Below are 20,231 nucleotides of genomic sequence, written 5' to 3'. Positions count from 1 at the left end.
ATCCATTATTGAAAATGGGGTATTGAAGTCTCCAACTGTCATCTTGAATTGTCTCCTTCTTCCTTTCTTTATGTCAGTTTTGCTTCATGCATTTTGGTGCTGTTTTAGGTACATATATGTTTATATTTGTTATAATTTCCTGATGGATTGTCCCATTTATCATTATAAAATGTCCTTAATATCTCTAGTTACATTTTCTTGCTTTAAAGTATGTTTTGTCTGAAGCCAGTATAACCACTCTCACTTTCTGTGGTTGCTGCTTACATGAGTGGGGCGCAGGTGGGGAGCATCTATCTCTCAACTGCATTCATCCAGGACTTAGCCTCAGCAACAGGTGGGAGGGGACAGGATGAGAAATGCTGAAATCCTGCTCCTCCCTGGAAGAAGGATTTCTCCAGCTCCTGACTGGGAGCTGGTGGAGAGGGAGCTCTGTGTTCTTGGCTGCAGCAGTCTGGAGCAGAGTCTCCATCTTGCTGAGCTGGGCAGGGGGAGGGAGGAAACTCTTGGTTCAGATCCCACAGACTCTAGCCTTTTTTACTGAATTTTTGCTGGCTTTCTCTAAAGATATTTATTTACTTGCTGTTTGTCTTTGGGATCATTTCCAAGGGTTTAAATGGTTGGTTTTTTCATCTTTTTTTTAAAAAATCCATGCTGGGGACTGCATGGAGTGCATCAAGAAGGCTTGTGTGTGAGCCCAGAAGCACCTTTTGCCCTCTATTGCCTGGATATCTGGCTTCATGGAGGAGTGCAGTGCTGGCACAGAGAGTTCCTGGGATGGCCTATGTGCCATTGAAATAAGAAGGGACATGTGGACGCAACAAAGGGGAGATTTTTGTGACCGTTGGCATTGTTTCATAATGGCATTTTTTACCTCGGGGGGCAATCACTGGGGTTTAAACAGGGAGGAGAATCTGCAGGGTGGTGTGGGTCAAGGGGCAGCTTGGGGATGTGGAGGGGCTGTGATTGCATGTGTGAAACAAATTTGAACCAGGTGATCTCGAAGAGTGTATACTTCTGTGTCATGCTTCTATCTGCATGAATTTCATATTGGGTGAATATATGGATAAATTGTTCTTCTTCCCCCAGACTCAGTCTCACAGCTTTTGCCCTTAGAGATGAGATATTTTAGCTAAATTAATCTCTGCTTGCCTAACTTTACAAGGCCTGTGTTCAGCTTATAACAGATGCATTTTCATGTCAGTGAATAAAATTGTTTGGGGTTTTGTGCACAAGCCAAATCCTTTAATAAAGTCATGGCTAGTTCATTCAATTGCTCAGATCTTCCCTGTGATGAAAATTTCTTTTCATCTAAATACATTATGAAACTCTATTAAAGAGGCCTGGAAAATATCCTGGAAACCTGTTGAAAGCCCTCAACTCCTTGATCTTGCTGAGACTAACAGGAATGATGTAGGCCCATTTGGCTATGAGAGTTTCGCATTAGGGTAAGTGGCGGATGGAAACTCTTTTCTGAAGCTATTTGCATGTTAATGGAGTAACAAGGAGCCCGAGTGATTCCCTAGTTAGTGACTCCCATGGGGAATGGATTCTGGCCACACTTTTGGACTCCTCTTTCTGCCTCCTACAAACACAAGAACAGTGGTAGACAAGCACTGGTTTGGATAATGTCTTAATCGTGGCTTCCAATTTACCTGTTAGCGTCTTTTGTGCTAGGAATTACAAAGATACATTCCCGTTTGCAAAAGGTTTTCTCTATCCAAGATTTCTGACCCTGAAAGAGAGAGAGAAGTGGATATTAGACCAATATATTCCCAAGCCATCATCAGAGTCCATTCTTATACTTTTATAAAACAATATGTCTGCCCACAACATCTGAATAGTCATCTGCAATAATGGTGGATGCAAATCTTTAAGGATCTTAGCGCTAGTACCTTTTAAGAGAAATGGCTTGCAAGTATGTATTTAATGGTTCTCATTTTGCACCTTAATTCATCCCTATCCACCTGTTGAAGGTATTTTTTGTGCACAGCTCTGTGGTGGGAGCTGTGGGGATTTTCGAGGAGAAAAACTGCAGTGCAAGTGTTGTTCACCATCTGGAAATGGCACAATAGGGGTGCAGCTCATGGAGGCCACCTGCAGCAGAGGGAGGTGGGAGGAAAATCCCCTGTGGAGGCCCTGCTGGTGCTGGATGCTCAGCAGTTCCTGCTGGCTTTATCCTACATGGCCTCTTGTTCTCAGTCACCAGGGACATCTCATACAGAGGCTGGGCACTGGGAAGTGAACCGGCCTGCATCTGAAGGGCCCCATTGGGTCTGCCTCCCAGGGTTTGTGGAGTCAGTTGGCGGAGAGAGCTGGGGAGAGCCCTTCCTGCAGGTGGGAGGTAGGTGCAGACAGGCTGCGGGGCAAGGAAGGGCTCATGGGAGGCAGGGACAGAGCCAGCACCCTTTGCTGGATCTCCATGAGGCCTGGTTCAGTGCATATTTGTGCTATTTGTGAATGTATGATGTGTGTGTGTGTGCTATGTTTGTGTGTGTGTGCTAAGTTTGTGTATGTGTCTGATGGATGTGTGTTGTATGAGTGCAGAGTGTATCCTGATGCATGTGTGTATGTGTGATGAGTCTGAGCGGGTGTGTGTGCATGCATGTGTGGTGTGTGTTTGTGATGTGTGTGTGGTGTGATGTGTGTGGTATGTGTGCAGTGTCGTGTGTTGTGTGCATGACTATGACCTGTGTAGTGTGGTGTGTGCGTGACTATGTATGACCTGTGTAGTGTGTGTGTGTCTGTGGGGAACTTGTGGGGTGCTTGCAGGCATGGGGAAGTGGAGTGCTTAGCATATGACAATCCTGAGGCAGATCTTAGAGAAACCATGGCTGGTTGAACCTCGTGTTCTTGGCCACTTTCCCACAACCGCCATAAGGAGTGCCCCATGTGCCTGTGACCAGGGTGGGACTGAGTTATCTGTGGGGTGAGGCTTGGAGCTGGCCTCCTGGATGTCCCCATTTACCCAGGCAGCAGTGCTGCTCTGGGAGGTCTCTTGTCTCTGGGGAGGTCACCTCTGCAGAGGTCTGCAGTGACAACCGCATGTCACAGAGGCCCTCCGCAGAGGGGTCATGCCGATGTCCCATTTGTTACTCTAGGAGAGCCCCTGTGCAGATTAGGGCCTGCAAGTACCCACCAAACTCAGCCTTTCTGGGGAGATCCAAGTCAGCTTGTTACTTGGCTTTTTGAATAATAGAAATGATGATAATTCAAACCTTCCTCAGAAGCCTTCAAAAAGCAATACACTTTTCTCTGTAAATTATTTAATGACTGTTTAAAAACAACATCGCTGGCCTCAGATGTTGGTGCTTTTGTGCTAATGCAAGGGAGGCAGGCAGTGTGGGCTCAGGGGAGAAAGAAAGCACAGAGCGGGAACCTCTGAAGCCCTGCCCTGCCCTTCTGTTTTTCATTTTTCCCTTCTGTTTCACGCTTCTCCAGTGCAAGACAGCGAAGCCCAGCATGTGCTGCTTGGAAAGAAACTGTGCTTCCCTTTTGCATCTCATGCCTTACTTCCCAGAGAAGCTGGAAAGCCCTTGTTTTTCATAACATAGTGGTTGCAGTATTTGGACTGTATGACAACTAAAGACAAGAACTCTAAACAAAGATTGAACTCCCATGAGTAGGTTATTTTTTCTGGAACATAAGATAGCAATTCTGAAGCTGTTTTTTGTGTCCTCTAGGACTGAACAAATAAATTAATATATTGCAGATGATCAGAGGTGGGTTTCTACTGCTGGAGAAAGGAGTTACAAATATGGAAAGTGGGGAAGATCACAATGAACTCTATAGCACTGAGGTAAAATTAAAGTTATCAGTGTGAACTCATGACTTATAATATATAGAGACAGGTATAAAAACAGATATAAATGTATGTGTGGTCCCTCTCTATACATACACACATATATGTAGATATAACATATTGTATTAATTAACTATGGATTAACAAAACAGATTGCCCCAAATCTTAGTGGCTTAGAACAACAAACATGTATTATCTCCCAGCTTCTACGGACTAAGAGTTGAATGTGGCTTAGCTGGGTGCTTCTGACTCTGGTCTCTCACAAGGATTTGACTGAGCTGTGGTTGGGGCTGTGATCTTAAGAGAAGGAATGAAACCCAGAAGGATCCATTTCCAGGCTCACTCACATGGTTGTTGGCCCCAGGCCTCCCTTAACTCCTTGCCAGGGGAAACTCTCTCCAGGGCAGCTCACGAAGGGGCAGCTGACCACCCTCTGAGTGCGCAAGCGAAAGAGGGCGTGCAAAACAGAAGCCGGGTCTCTTTATAACCTGGTGTCCAAAGTGACAGCCCATGGCTTTTGCCATAGCCCATTCATTAGCACTGAGTCACTCAGTCCATCCCACACTCGAGGGACGGGGTTACACAAAGCATGCATATGAGCAGTCAGGGACCTTGGGGCCATATGCCTACATACATACGCACATACGCATGCATGTCTGTATGTTTACACACTCATACATTCCCCGGCTCCCTGAATGGGCTTCACAATAACATCTCAATAGCAACGAGCACACCTGTGCTCCAATACTGGTTTCTAAATACCATTCTCCACTAAAAGGAATCCAGGGCTGGGATGGGGAAGTATAAGAAGAGCCTAGAACATCTTACTGTACCAGCAAGTGGGAAACTTTACTTTAGACATGGGAACATGCCAAAAGAACACAGTAGCTGCTTGAAGGGGCTCCCAGTGGCTTTCTCTGGGGTTCCTTGAGCATGAAAATAAATGGCTACAATGAAGAATTATAAAGACACATGAGTCCACACTGATATAAATACATATGTAAATAAATGCACAGGGGAGGGGGAAAGCTCTTTCTTCCAGTGGAAAGTCCCTATTAAATGTGGAAGGAATGAGAGAATCAGAAAATCACCATTTGGCAACCATCAAGAATCTCTGATGAATGCTAAAAGTAGTGGGTAAAAAGTTTGAAGAGTAACAATGTATTTACATAATCTCAAAGTATCTCCAAAGGATACTTATTAATTACAAAGGAGAAATTAGTAACTCGACAGTGGAGAATTCTGGGGAGAACCACCTAAAACAAAGTGCACATCATCTGTCATGGAACAAATATTTATCATGAGGCTCTGGATAAAACTTACCAAGAGGAACAAAAGTGCCCAAAGTGCATCATCTGAACCTGATCTGGAGGAAGGCTCATCAGACAGCCCCAGCTGAGGGCCATCCTACGAAATAACCCACCTGCGTTCCTCAAAACCGCCAAGGCCACGAAAGACAAGGAAGAACTGAGGGAAGATTTCGGAGGCTGGACACAAGATTTGGCGCTGTCCTTCCCTAGCCCCCAGGCCCCACCCTCAAGTCCGCCCCCATCATCCTCGACCCCGCCCCACACTCTGCCCCCTGTTCCCTCTCACGGCCCCGCCCTCTCAGCCCTGCCCTCCAGGGCCCGCCCCCAGCCCTGCTCCCTCTCACTGCCCCGCCCCTCTCCCCGCCCCCTATTCCTTCTCATGGCCCTGCTCCTCGCTCCCTCCCTGATCACTCTCACGGCCACGCCCCCGCAGCCCAGCCTTCCAGGCCCCGCCCCCAGGCCTGTTCCCTCTCAAGGCCCCGCCCCTCGTCCTTTCCCACACTTTCCCTGGCAGCCCCTCTCACCGCCCTAGTGTAAGAAACCAGTGCTGGGGCGCTGCCCAGGAAACCTGTGCCAGCACAGCACGGGGAATCAGAAACTAAAGCCCAGGCTCTGAGCTCTTAGGCTCGGGCCCCTCATCGTGAAAGGGGGAAACGCAGCCTGCCCCACAGGACTTAATGCCACCGGCGGATGACGGAGCAACGACGTGCGCCTCACTTGCTTTTGTGGCTAAGTCTGTTCCATCACAAGGGGTGTTTAGATGCCTCCTTCAAGGCAAGGCAGGGCCCCCGATCCCCTCCCTATCGTGCCAGTGAAGGGCATCGGCCTTGCAATTTGTCCCCAGATTCCGAAAAGGAGGGCTTTTCATAGTGCCGAGCGCCAGCCCTTGCTGTGGCTCGGCACCAGGGCAAGTGCAACTAGCGCCAAGGCCCGTGCCAGGCTCAATCCACTCATTTCCCTCTGCTTCGACCGGAAATTCGTCTTTTCCTAATAAAAACGCTGGCATGTGACTAACGTACTTTCTCGGGGGGTGGGTAGGGTGGAAGTGCTTTACTTAGGTATTAACCATTCGTTTTTAAAAAGTTGATATAAGGAAATAGCCTCAGTCCAGCCCTGCAAGTTACTGCTGAGTCCTCAGAAATCTTCTAGAACCTAGGAGGATAAACAAGAGGAGTAAGAGCCACTTTGCCTGCAGCCTCTTTCTTGGGAAGCAAGATGAACAAATCCAGCCCTCCCTTTGTTCCAGTCTCTGCTCCACTGTGGCCTCTTCACCAGGGCTCCCTGACTCCCCATCTACCCCAAACCCTGAGCCCTGTTTTCCACACACCTTCTCCCCCCACTTTTCCCTCTCCCCTCCTCCCCAAGCTGGCACCAAAGCCACAGAGGCAGCAGCCCCCTTCAGTTCTCTGCTGTATCCCCTGTGCCTCCAGGAGAGCCTGGCGAGAGCTCAACATCTCCTAATGACTCAGTGGTTTACTCAGTCTCCCGGTGGAGTAGCGCCACTTGCTCAGCCCTTGCTAATGCCGCCTACAGCAGCAGAGCCCTGCAGCCTGCACTTGCCAGCAGGGCAAACACGAAGTAAGCCAGGTTACCCAGGAGAGGCACCGCTAACCCAGGGAGGAGCTCGGTCTCCTGAATCTGCTCAGAGGTAGTGTGCAGGTGAAAGGCAATGGGTGGAGGCCCCTCAGTCAAACTTTCCTCCTTCCCCTCCTGCCGCGCTCTGAGGCTGAACAATGCCAAGGTCATAACAAACGGCTGAACCCACCCTGACTCCTTACAGATTGGTCACTGAAGTTTCAATGCAACGGTAACCCCATTGCAGGGAAGACCCTGGAGGAGCCACCACCTGTGCTTGTGAAATTAAAGGAGAGAGCAGGGCTTCCTGTGGTTTGTTGACAAACCCTTCAGAACCTCCCCACCCCCATTAGGTGAGATACTGCCCACTCGTGCTAATAATCCAGTCCATCAGAAATGGTTATTTTGAAAGCCTCTGTGCCGGATGATAGGAGTGCTGGCGCTGGAGATTGAAATCCCACTGAGATTTTAAAAGCGCTCGTCCCAGCTGGGAAGTCTGCATACACTGGCTGAGTGAAGGGACAGTGGAGGTCGTCCTGGAGGCGGACTGCTGGCACTGCCACCATGCCCCCAACCCCTCTGAGCTGTGATTTTCTCATCTCTGAAACAGAAATGGCTTTAAGTGGTTTTGAGCCTTAGCTGGGAGCATATCTGTACAGCATCTGGGAGGTACTAGATTTAAATGCAATCCTGGCCATTATCAAATATGATTGCCCTGCTGAGCACCCAGCGATTTTTCATCTGTAGGACCATGTGTCCATGAAGGGCCACGGGGAGGCTGCGGGAAGAAAGTCCAAGAGCAGCAGGCTGAGGGGCAATGGGAAATATTCTGCCAGCTCTGTACTTATTTATTTTTTAAAGAAAGAAATATCTGCTACAAACATGGCCAAGGAAACTTTTGTTCCATCTGGGTGGGGGTTGCTCAGGTGCACATTGTCATGTTATTCTCTGGGTGTTTATGTCGTTTTAGAGTGAGAGGGCCGAGGAAGTGTGGACAGCAAGTGTCAACCCCGAGAAGTCTTCGCCTGAAGGGGAGCCCAGAAATGGTGGGAGCTGGAGTGGAATGAAGGGTCATGGGGTGCTTTAACAATCTGATCTTCTAGAAGGTGTTTACACACACAGGTGGGGGTGATCCACAAGGAGGGGTACAGGAGGGTGCAGGGGGATACCTTGAGAGGGTTGGACTAAGACAAGGAGGGAGGCTGCAAAGACAGGGTGTGACTTTGGTCTGGGAAGACATGGCGCTGGGAAGTGGCTTCTGAATGTAAGAGCTGGTGTACTGCCGGGCGAGGCTCTGTTTACTCAAAGCCCTATGTCTTGGGCCAAAATTAACAAGCAAATCCCACAATGAAATGAATGATGTGTGGACCAGTTTATCCAGAAGAAACTGCTTGTTTTGTATATATATTTAGAGCAGACGACTCAAACTCTCATTCCCACAGCTACATGTGGCCCACATATGGGCTTGGTTTGACCCTTTTATAAAAACTACATTTAGCTGCCATTATTAACCAAGAGGAAGATTATACTTATGGCTTCTCTTGAAAGCCCTCAGGATGTGGGAACGCTGGCTGGTGTCCCAGCACAGCTGCAGGTGGCAGCGGGTTCCCACATCTGCACTGACAGCTCCCTGGGACCTGCCTTTGCCAGGCTCCTATGGGCACCTGTGGGCCCCACCTGGGGCAGCACCTGCGTGCCTGAAACTCTCCATGTGGGAGAATCAAACAAGCCTGCCAGCCAGAGCACAAGCCGCCCAGCCTCATATGCAGAAAGGATGAAAAGCCACAATCACTCCTTCCTGCTCCACCCTCCCACTCGCTCACTCCACTGCCACTGGAGGTCCTGGCCTCGGTCCACCTGGCCATTTCTGGGTGGTTCAGCTGAGAGTCCTGCTCTGGCTTCTCAGGGATACTCTCAAGGATACTCTCAGGTCACATCAGATGCAGCCTCCTGCCCCTAGCTGCAGAGAACAGGTAGGAGGGCCCAGCTGAGGGTCACCTTGGTCCCATCTTGTGGAGCATCACCTGCAAAATGAGGACAATGATGCCCCTCTTGTCTGCCCCACAGGCTGGTGTGAGAGCCTAGTGACATCACGCATGGAAGAGCTTTGAAACCTAGTGTCCTCTGCTTCATCATCACCGTCCTCAGGAAGGTGACAGGGCTGGCTTGCAGGAAATGCTGGAGGTGGTCGCAGCCGACCCGTCTCCTGGGCCGGGGTTCCCTTTCCCCCCGAGTTTCTAGCCCTCTTCTCTCCCAGGGGCTCTCCTCTGGGGACACCAAGAGACCCTCCTATAGACTAGAGTCCAGGAAACAGAGCTGGGTCTTTAAAGACAGTGATATTTTTCTTTGTGCTTTCTTTTTTAAAAAAATCGAGATATAATCCACATACCCTAAAATTCACCTTTTAAAGTCTGCAGTTCAGTGTTTTACATATAGTTCCAAGATTGTGAAACCGTCACCACTACCTAATTCCAGAGCACTTTGATCACCCCTAAAAAAAGCCTGTAACCATTAGCAGTCACTCTTCATTCCTCCCTGACCCCGCCCAGCTCCTGGCAACCACAAATCCACTTTCTGTCTCTATGGATTTGCCTATTCTGGGCACTTCATATGAATGGAATCATGCAGTGTGTGGCCTTTTGTGTCTGGCTCCTTTTGCTCAGTGTCATGTTTTCAAGGGTCATCCAGGTAGTGCAGATCAGGACTTTACTCCTTTCTATGCCTCTGTAATATTCCATTACATGAATTCATCAGTTGATGAATTTGGGTTGTTTCCACTTTTGGCTATTGTGAATAGTGCTATTAATAAGACATTTTTTCTTTTCTTTTTTTGAGACAGAGTCTCACTCTGTCACCCAGGCTGGAATGCAGTGACGTGATCTCTGCTCACTGCAAGCTCCACCACCTCCTGGGTTCACGCCATTCTCCTGCCTCAGTCTCCCAAGTAGCTGGGACTACAGGTTCCCGCCACCACGCCTGGCTAATTTTTTTGTATTTTTAGTAGAGACGGGGTTTCACCATGTTAGCTAGGATGGTCTCCATCTCCTGACCTCGTGATCCGCCCACCTTGGCCTCCTAAAGTGCAGGGATTACAGGTGTGCGCCACCGTGCCTGGCCTTTTTCTTTTTGAGACAGAGTCTTGCTGTGTTGCCTAGGTTGGAGTGCAGTGGTGTGATCTTGGCTCACTGCAACCTCCACCTCCTGGGTTCAAGCGATTCTCCTGCCTCAGTCTCCCAAGTAGCTGGGACTACAGGTTCCCGCCACCACGCCTGGCTAATTTTTTTGTATTTTTAGTAGAGAAGGGGTTTCACCATGTTGGCCAGGCTGGTCTCGAACTCCTGACCTCAGGTGATCCACCTGCCTTGGCCTCCCAAAGTGCTGGGATTACAGGTGTGAGCTGCCGTGCCCGGCCAACATTTTTTCTTTTTATAGTGAATACAAAATAAGGCTAGGAAGAAAGGAAGGAAATTAATTAACTTGTTCATTTTGTGGTTGTGGGAGAGGATACAGACTTTTTCTTTACTTTCTTCATTGTTCATGTTGTGTTTTTAATTTTCTAAAGACCAACATAGCTTATTTTAAAAAAGAGGAAAAGGAGAATGTGCCCAGGGTCACCCAGCCAATACCAGGATGCCTCAGTCCAAAGTCTCCCCAACTATGGCCAGTTCCAAGAGTCCAGCCTCATAGTTACATCTTTGGCATTTCTGCAGCATCACTGATATTTTCATTTTCCAATGGCACTGCTGGTTATCATTCCATCATTTAGGACATATGCATATTTAAGCTGCAATTGCAAATAATGGAGTCATAGGGTGTGTCTCTAATGCTAACAGTTGTAATTAAGAACAATAAAAAGATCACAAAATGGAAGAAAGTCGTATCAGAATTCAAACAGTAGATTCTGTCAACATTGTTGGAGTTTTATTGTGAAAATGTGAGCACATGCCCGTTTGTTTTTGGAGCTTTCATTGCAGTTGTCATTACATGATTTACAATCCAATCGCATGTGTTGATGTCCTAATTCAAGGTGGTGCTGGCCAGATACCAGCAACATTTGTCGATTTTGCCTCCTGCCAGGCCACCCTCATCACGGGTAATGGGGTTGCTGATTTTTTGGGCAGAATGCAGGGTGTTACTAGTTAGCCCTGATCTGGTTAGTGCAAATATTCGATTAGGAGAACAAAACCAAACAAAAACAGAAGAGCTGCAATGTAGACCCTGAATTATCCAGGCTGGCCACACAGACAGCAGCCAGGGTCAGGCTTTTGAACCTTTGATATTTGCTTCTCATTTTTTTTTTTTTTACTACTGACAGAAAAGGTACCCTGGACCCGCAGCCACAGGCCTCACACTTGGAGAAAGACCCTAGGTCCAGACTGATGGGTGTGCGACATTCTGCAGTGAAGACCTGTGGGACTAACTCGTACGATCACTGATCTCTGACCGTTCCCAGGAGAAAAGCAAATGAAAATAGTCTGGGTATTGGATTTTGTAATTCTCTCACCCTTCAGAGAACTGCCTTCACACTGGTCACAAACAAGTGCTGTCACAAGCAGATAATTCCAGCAAGAGCATCTGCTGGACCTGAAGAAAAGGGTCGGACTGCTGGTGAACACCTGGGGGATGTGGGGAGAACCATGGGGCATCAGCCCAGGTTGGGAGGAACGGAGGGGAGGAGAGGGAGAGCGCTGAGGTTGGTCTCTAGCCCCTCAGGTGGAGCCAGCACAGCAGGGAGCTCCTGCAAGGCACGCACCTGCTGGCGTCAGACTCCACCGCTCCCCATTTCCACAGTCACGTAGAGATAAGCCAGGCAGGTGCTTCTAACACAAGCTGTGCCTTGCAGATGTGTGCAGCCCCCTTCCCCATCACAGAGGGGACCCAGGCATGGCCCTGGCTTTTTGGCATCATGCTCTTTCTAGGGGTGGTGACCAGGGACATGATGTGCCCTGTAAATGGGCGAGGCCCTGGTTTCTGGGTGCATGTGGGTGCTCAGGTCAGCATCCCCACCTCTCCTAGCAGGGGCCCCAGGGGCTCAGTGGAGCCAGCACTCCTCCCTGTCTCCTCCCCTTGGGCCCTGCTCCTAGATGGAACCCAGCCCAGAAACTTGCTTCTAGAAAGGGGCCCACAGATCCTGTGCCAGCGTTCTTCAAAGCATTCCTCCGCTGGTCTAAGTGAGGTTGTTAAAAACGTAGATATATGACAACCTATGCAATGGGAGGAAATGTTTGCAAATCATGTATCTGATAAGGGATTAATATTAAAAATATATTAATGTTTAGAACACCCTACAACCCAGTGACAGCAAACAAATGAACAAACTGATTAAAAAATGGGTAAAGGACTTTACACATTTCTCCAAAGAAGATGTATGAATGGCCAACAAACATGAAAAGATGCTCAACATCACTCATCTTAACTGGGGAAATAAAAATTAAAACCACAGTGAGATACCACCTCATGTCCATTAGGACAAACACTCTGAAAAAATAGGAAATAACAAGTGCTGGTGAGGATGTGCAGAAATTGGAAAACTTGTTTACTGCTGGCAGGAATGTAAAAGAGTAGCGCCACTGTGGAAACCAGTATGGCAGTTCCTCGAAAACGAAACACAGGATTATCCTATGATCCAGCAGTTAAGCAGGTCTCAACAGGCATTTTTTATTTTTTTATTATTTTTTTTTTGAGACAGAGTCTTGCTCTGCCCCCCAGGCTGGAGGCCAGTGGCGCGATCTTGGCTCACTGCAAGCTCCACCTCGTGGTTTCACACCATTCTCCTGCCCCAGCCTCCTGAGTAGCTGGGACTACGGGTGCCCGCCACCACGCCTGGCTAATTTTTTGTGTATTTTTAGTAGAGACGGGGGTTTCACCATGTTAGCCAGGATGGTCTCCATGATCCACAGGCCTCGGCCTCCCAAAGTGCTGGGATTACAGGCGTGAGCCACTGCACCTGGCCTCAATAGGGATTTTTACACTTGTGTTCATAGCAGCATTATTCACAATAGCCAAGAGATAGAAGTAAGCCAGGTTTTCATCGACAGATGAGTGGATAAACAAAATGTGATCTATCCACACAATGGAATATGATTCAGCAGGAAGGGCATTCTGACACATACCACCACAGGGATGGACCCTGAGGACATGGTGCTAAGTGAAATAAGTCAGTCACAAACAGACAATGGCTGTGTGATATGCAGTACCTAGAGCAGTCAAACTGATAGAGACAGGAAATGGAATGGTGGCCGCCAGGAGCTGGTGGGAGGGAGGAACAGGTAGAGTTTCCGTCTTCTAAGATGAAAAGAGTTCTGGGGACTGGTTGCACAACAGTGTGAATGTACTTAACCTGTACATTGAAAAATTGGCAAGATGGTAAATTTTATGTTATGTGTATTTTACCACAATTAAAACAACATTTTAAATTGGAAATGCAGATATCTGGGCTCCACTCTAGTCCTTGTGAGAGGTGAAGCCCACTGGGCTTCTCAGTCAGATGGGGACTTGGGGAACTCTTCTGTCTAGTTAAAGGATTGTAAACACACCAATCAGCGCTCTGTGTCTAGCTAAAGGTCTGTAAACACACCAATCAGCACTCTGTAAAAACACACCAGTCAGCCTTCTGTGTCTAGCTAAAGGTCTGTAAACGCACCAATCAGCACTCTGTAAAAACGGACCAATCAGCACTCTGTAAAATGGACCAATCAGCTCTCTGTGAAACGGACCAATCAGCAGGATGTGGGTGTGGCCAAATAAGGGAATAAAAACTGGCCACCCTAGCTAGCGGGGTCAATCTGTCCTGTCCTGTTTCGTGGTGGAGGTTTGTTCTTTTGCTCTTTGTAATACATCTTGCTGCTGCTTAGTCTTTGGGTTTACACCACTTCTAAGAGCTGTAACACTCAACTGCGAAGGTCTGTGGCTTCACTCTGGAAGTCAGCAAGACCACAAACTCAGCAGAAGGAAGAAATGCCAGGTACGTCTGAACATCTGAAGGAACAAACTCTGGACATGCCAGACTGAGGGACTATGGTGGGCATTTCACGCTAAGCCCCATTGGGATTTGGGGGCAGTCATGTGAGATTAACCATATGTGTTGCACTCAGCTTCCTACTATCTGTGGGGACCTTCCAAGCCAAGGTTTCAAAAAACTGTTAAGTTTATCATGTTGGGGGAATGCGTCGGAGGAGGTGACCTGACGGGAGTGTTAGCACCTGGACACCTAGCAGGAGAAGTCTGTTGGCAGAAGTGCCTGGAAGATGGTGAGCTGGCGGGATGCAGCTGGGCTCCCGGTGGTTTCTTGGGTGATGGGCAGGGGTAGATTGAGGGTGAGGCGGGTGAGGCACTCATCTGGGGTATCAGGAATCCGGTAATTAGGATGAGTAACATTTAATGCCATATTTTTTAAAAACAAAAACTGCAGGAAATTCAGGATGAACACAGTATGGAAATGGAAGACAGGCGGGTGTTGTCTTATGGTCTTGCGCTGTTGTGCAATAGGAGTGGTCATTTCCAGGCAGCTCATAATTCTCTGGCCGTGCGGCGAGCGTGTCCCCAACTGGGTGGGTTTCTGAGGGTTAACAACGATGGGCCAACATGTCGGGTAATGGAAGGCTTTATGTATAGTCAATGTTTTTTTGGTTGTAGAACTTTCATTAACTTGTCTCACTTGGTTCAAAATCTGGGAGGATATTTTGGTAAGTGTCTATGAAGTATATATTGCTCCTTCCTCCACAGAATCCAGTAGGAGTTGGCTTGAAGACTATGACAGGTCATTGGTGATCAGGGCCTGCTAACCCTCGTGCTGGCCCACATCACTGCGAGAGAACAGTGGGGAGGCCTGTGTGCAACAGCACATTGTTTGGGCTATGGTGGACGGGGGACCGAGACAGGCCTGAGAGGCGCCCGGGGTGCTGTAACTCGAGGAGGCCCAGGGTCACTGGCTGGGGAGAGAGTGTAATTGATGAGAAGGGCCAGCTGCCCTGGAACGGTTCACTGCATGGTTGAGGAAGCTCTAGGGCCCACACTTGCACCACCTCTGAAAGGCTTGGAGCTTGCTTTAGACATAATAGATTAGTATCATTTTCCTCAATATGGTGTCTCCAAAGTGTGTAAGCTTTTGGGTCCCAGAACACCGCAGAATGCACACCTGCCTGCCCCTGTGAAGGGGCACCTGTGCCGTGTGGTGCACAGGGAGCTGATGTCACCTGGGGCAGATAATCCTGGACTGGCCTGGAGCACCGTGTCGGGGTGGGAAGTGACTATGGTGTGTGTGTGTGTGGTTTTTCTTTGCTTAAAATTTAAAACAAATTTAAAAACCCTAAACTAATATGTGCTCAGTGGAACAAATTAGAAGTATACGGAAATATTGAAACAAGAAAGTGATTCTTTTTTTCTCCTCTGCAACCCTAGCCCCCAACGGTAACCTGCGTGAACACTCTAGTGCATTCCCTTCAGCTATTTCCTCCTGCTTCTCAACACACATGCTCTTGTTACGGACTTTTTAAAAGGAAACGTTAGCAAAAATTATGGAAGTCTTTTTGAGTCATTACACAGAGAGCTTCCTCACCCTTCAACCAGCTGCTTGGTGTTCCCCAGTGTGGCTGTCCCTGGCATTCTTGCTTTCTAGGAGTGATTCCATGTGGTATTTTCCATATGAAACTGCACCCTGGGGCCAGGCGCAGTGGCTCATGCCTGTAATCCTAGCACTTTGGGAAGCCGAAGCAGGCAGATCTCATGAGGTCAGGAGTTTGAGACCAGCCTGGCCAACATGGTGAAATCCCATCTCTACTAAAAATACAAAAATTAGCCAGGTGCAGTGGTGGGCGCCTGTAATGCCAGCTACTCGGGAGGCTGAGGCAGGAGAATCACTTGAACCTGGGAGGCGGAAGTTGCAGTGACCCGAGATTGTGCCACTGCACTCTAGCCTGGGCAACAGAGTGAGACTCCATCTCAAAAAAATAAAAAAAACTGCACCCTGGAAAAAAAATCTTCCCAACAGGCCTGAATGGTGCCAGAAACCTTTACTATTAAGGTCATTTCTTTGGGTTTAAGCTTTGAAAGTGGCTCTTAAAGTAAAAACACAGTAAACAGTGTGGTGGAAGGAGAACTTTGGATTTCGACATACCTAAGTCAGCTCCCAGATCCACCATTTCTTTTCTTTATAACTTTGGCCAACTTACTTAACTTTCCTGAGTCTTGATTAGTTTGTCTATGACATGGGGTCATGAGGCTGATTTTTCATGGTTTCTGTAAGGATTAAGTGTGTACAACTTCAAGCCCAATATCTAGCAGAGATTGTTTTCAGTAAACAATTTTCAAGTGTAAGCATTAGCTGGTAAAAAAAAAAAAAAAAAAAAAAAAGTGCAACGAGAGTAAGAGTTCTGCTTCCATTTCAATGGCTGGGATCTGTTGGGTACGTTGGGTGGACTCATGACATTGTCTGCAATTCCCTCATCCATGGCCGAGGAAGCAGGAGGCCAGTGGGATGGCAGAGCTGAGAGTGAAACCCGGGCCTCACCCACTGTCCTGGAGATGGGACGCAATGAGACAGAAACCCTTCACTCCAGAACTCACAGCCCCACCATCAGCCCCAGCAGTGCTGGACGTAAGTCTTGGTTTGTGTTTCTTCCAAGGTTTTTGCAAGTATTTGACCACTCTGCCCTTTGTGGACAATGTCACCATCCCTGTTAAATGGACTTTTGGGGCTGCTGGGGACCAGCATGCACATGTGAAGTCAGTGAGCGCCTCTCAGGTTTAGCAGGTTGACCAGTTCGCAGCAGTCAGCTCTGAGAGATGAAGACCCAGGATGGGGGCAGATCTGAAGGGCAGGGAAGGGCACTGATGGGCACTCCTGAAGGGCTGGACTTGGGAGCAGCAGGGGTTGCTCCTGGCAGGCAGGCCAGGTGGGAGTGGTCCTGCAGAGAAGGACGGGGGGTGGCACGTGGTGGCGAGGGCGGGCGAGACCCCCAAAGGGGTTGACATGTGCGCTGTGTTCCTCTGGGACTGTCCTAACCCAGTGTGGTCTGTGGTGACTGGTGACTCATGATCAGTGTCTGGGCTGCTCATATATTTATAGTTCCCCAACATCTCACAACTCAGCTTGTAAAACTTGGGAGAGTTATGGGGAAAAAAAAAATCTTCAAAAGTTCCGTGGGGCCTTTGTGACCTGGACCACTTTGAATGTCACACAAAAAGCCCAGCATGCGTGTGGCTCAACTGTTAGCTTGCAAAGCCTTCTTACGTGGTGGGCTCTGCCAGCTCCAGATGTGTCAAGGGGACTCAGCCCCGCGGAGCTCCCAGGTGGGTCAGGAGGGGCCGTGATGAGGGAGAAGGTTTTTCTCTCTGGAAGATTAAGGAGGCTCTTGAGGGGGTGGGGTAGGGTGGGGCATTGGCTTAGCCCTGAGGGATGAGAGGATTGGTCCAGGCAGGAGCTCTGGGGAAAATGCTCTTGGGAGTGGGAACAGCAGGGGAAGGCAGAGTGCGGGGTCTCATTTCCTTACTGTGGTGACCACCGTGACTGTCCCACAGAATAAAGGTGTGGTATGTGTGCATTGTCAGTCTGCAGAGACCACCAGCTCTCCTGGTTTTACAAATGAAGAAACTGTAGCTATGGAGGAGTCAGGGTTTTGGTAGGGGCCCTGGGAGGTGAGTGGCACCAAGAGAGGAGATAGAGCATCACGGTGGAGCCACCAGCCCAGGCCGGCCGCGCGGCCAGGCAGCCAGGCCCGGACCCCCAGCCCTGTCCCTCGTTACTCAGGGTCTCCTTTGGCAGATTCAGAATGTTTTCTCCAAAATAGGCATTTGCTTTTGAGCCTCCCCCTTTCAGGAGGACAGAAAACAATTTCTCATTGTCTCAGGAAGTGGAGCAGGCACATCCTCCACAGCCCAGCACTTCCACACTGAGGTTTACTCCAGATATACTTGTGCATGTATGTATGTTCCGGGAGACTGCACTGTTCATAAACACTCAACAGAGAGCCGCCTAGATGCCCAGCCGCGGTAGCATGTACAAGTACATTGCCGTATAGTCCTGCTGGAATATGACACAGCAGCGAGAACAGACAAACTCCAGCTACCACATGGGTGACTCCTCAAACACAGCACAGAGGAAAAGAATTGAGTTGTCAAAGATACACACAGTGTGATTCCATTTGTAGAAAGTTCAAAAGCAGGTGAAGCTAAACAATACATTATTTAGAAATACAGATGAAGTTCAAAATAAAACAATAAGAGCCCAGGGGCAGTGGCTCACACCTGTAATTCCAGCACTTTTGGAGGCCGAGGTGGGCAGATCACCTGAGATCAGGAGTTCAAGACCAGCCTGGCCAACGTGGTGAAACCCTGTCTCTACTAAAAATAAAAAAATTAGGTGGGTGTGGTGCCACACACCTGTAATCCCAGCTACTCAGGAGGCTGAGGCAGGAGAACTGCTGTAACCCAGGAGGTGGAGGTTGCAGTAAGCTGAGATTGTGTCACTGCATTCCAGCCTGGGCGACAGAGTGAGACTTTGTCTCAAAAATAAGTAAATAAATAAATAAAATAAGAAAGGCCCCAAAGAATCCACAAAAAAGCTGTTAGAGCTAATAAACTAATAGCAAAAGTGGAGGGTGAAAGATCACCACACAAATATTGGATGTATTTCTGTACAGCAAAAACAATTCAATTTATAATGTCATCAAAAATCAGAAAGTATCTAGAAATAAATTTAACCAAAGAGGTGAAAGGCTTGTACAAGGAAAGTAACAAGACCTTGCCAAAAGAAATTAAAGAAGACTTAAATAAATAAATAGACATCCTGTGTTTAAGAATTGCAATGGGCTAAATGGACAGAGCAATCTTTTTTTTTTTTTTTTGGAGATGGAGTCTTGCTCTGTTGCCAAGCTGGAGTGAAGTGGCATGATCTCGGCTCACTGCAGCCTCTGCCTCCCAGGTTCAAGTGATTCTTGTGCCTCAGTCTCCAGAGTAGCTGGGACTACAGACATGTGCCACCATGCCCAGTTAATTTTTTTTTTTTTTTTTTTTTTTTAGTAGAGATGGGGTTTCATCATATTAGCCAGGCTGCCCTCTGACTCCTGACCTCAAGTGATCTGCCCGCCTCGGCCTCCCAAAATGCTGGGATTACAGGCATGAGCCCTGCACATGGCCGACAAAGCAATCTTGAAAAAAAGAACAGAGGACTCACATTTTCTGATTTCCAAATTTCAGAGCATCAGTAATCAAAGAAGTATGGTACTAGCATAAGGACAGACATGCAGTCTAATGGAATAAGATTGAAATTTCAGAAATAAGTCCATATATCTATGACCAACTGATTTTTTGCAAAGGTGCTAAGACAATTCAATGGGGGAAAAGACAGTCTTTTCAACTAATAGTGCTTGAAAAGTTGGGTATTCACATGCAAAAGAATGAATTTGGATCCCTACTTCACACTAGCTATAAAAAGTAACTCAAAATGCATCAGACTAAACTGTAAGAGCTAAAACCCATAAAACTCTTAAAATATATGTATGAATTTTCATTATCTTCATGACCAATGGATTTATAGATATGATAGCATAGGCATGAACAACAAAAGAAAAAGCAGGTAAGTTGAATTTCATTAAAATCAAAAACTGTTCATCAAATTTATCAAAGGACATTATTAAGAAAGTAAAAAACCACAATCTATAGAATGGAATACAATATTTGCAAGTCAAAATCTGACAAGGGTCTAATATCCAGAATATATAAAAGAACTCTTCCAACTCAACAACAAAAAGACAACCTGATTAAAAACTGGGCAAAGGACTTGAATAGACAATTCTCCAGTGAAGATATACAAATGGCCAACAAACACATGAAAAGATGCTCAACATCTTTTAGACATTAGGGAAAAGCAAATCAAAACCACAAGGAAGTGCTACTTTACTCCTACTAGGATGATTATAATAAGAAACATCCCAAAATAAAAAATAGTAACCAGTGTTTGCAAGGATGTGGAGAAATTGGAACCTTCAGACATTGCTGGTGGAAATGTAAAATGGTACAGTCACTTTGGAAAATGATTTGGCAGTTCCTCAGAAAGTTAAATGTAGAATTACCATATGACCCAGCAATTCTACTCCTAGGTATATACCCAAGAGAAATGAAAACAGAGACTCAAATAAACATGTAGCATTGCAGTACTATTCATAACAGCCAAAAGGTAGCAACGGCTCACATGTCCAACAGTGGATGAACGGATAAACAAATTGTAGTATATGTTATACAAATAAAATAATATTATTTAGCCACATAAATGAATGAAGTTCTGAAGCATGCCACAACATGGGTGAACCTTGGAAACACGATGCTAACTGAAAGAAGCCAGGCGCAAAAGGTGACATATGTATGATTCCATTGAGATGAAACATTCAGAATAGATAAATCCATACAGACAAAGCACAAACTAGTGGTTTCCAGGGGCAAGGCCACGGGGAGGGGAAATGGGGAGGACTTGCTTAATGGGTAGGGGGTTTTACTTTGTAGTGTTGGAAGCAAGGACAGAGAGACAAGGTAGTTGCATGACCTTGTGACTG

General features: G+C 47.4%; 1 protein-coding gene across 4 annotated transcripts in view; it reads right to left on the bottom strand.

Moving 5' to 3' along the window:
- Nucleotides 1–20,231, bottom strand: part of TRPM1 (transient receptor potential cation channel, subfamily M, member 1) — a 149,879-nt gene that overhangs the window by 77,275 nt on the left and 52,373 nt on the right. For 3 of the 4 annotated variants that reach the window (XR_001002574.1, XM_011949247.1, XM_011949249.1), the window contains exon 2: nt 1,653–1,732. Coding sequence is in view for 2 of the 4 variants with exons in the window: in XM_011949247.1 (XP_011804637.1) it covers nt 1,653–1,732 (80 nt within the window). In the remaining 2 variants the exon portion in view is untranslated. Of the gene's footprint in view, nt 1–1,652; nt 1,733–6,175; nt 6,262–20,231 lie in introns of all 4 variants that reach the window. The other variant, XM_011949248.1, reaches the window with a different exon arrangement.

Source organism: Colobus angolensis, unplaced genomic scaffold, assembly GCF_000951035.1.
Source record: "Colobus angolensis palliatus isolate OR3802 unplaced genomic scaffold, Cang.pa_1.0 Scaffold294, whole genome shotgun sequence".
Taxonomy (NCBI): Eukaryota; Metazoa; Chordata; class Mammalia; order Primates; family Cercopithecidae; genus Colobus; species Colobus angolensis.
Note: the sequence above shows the minus strand (reverse complement) of the source record. Positions and strands in the feature narration are given on the sequence as shown.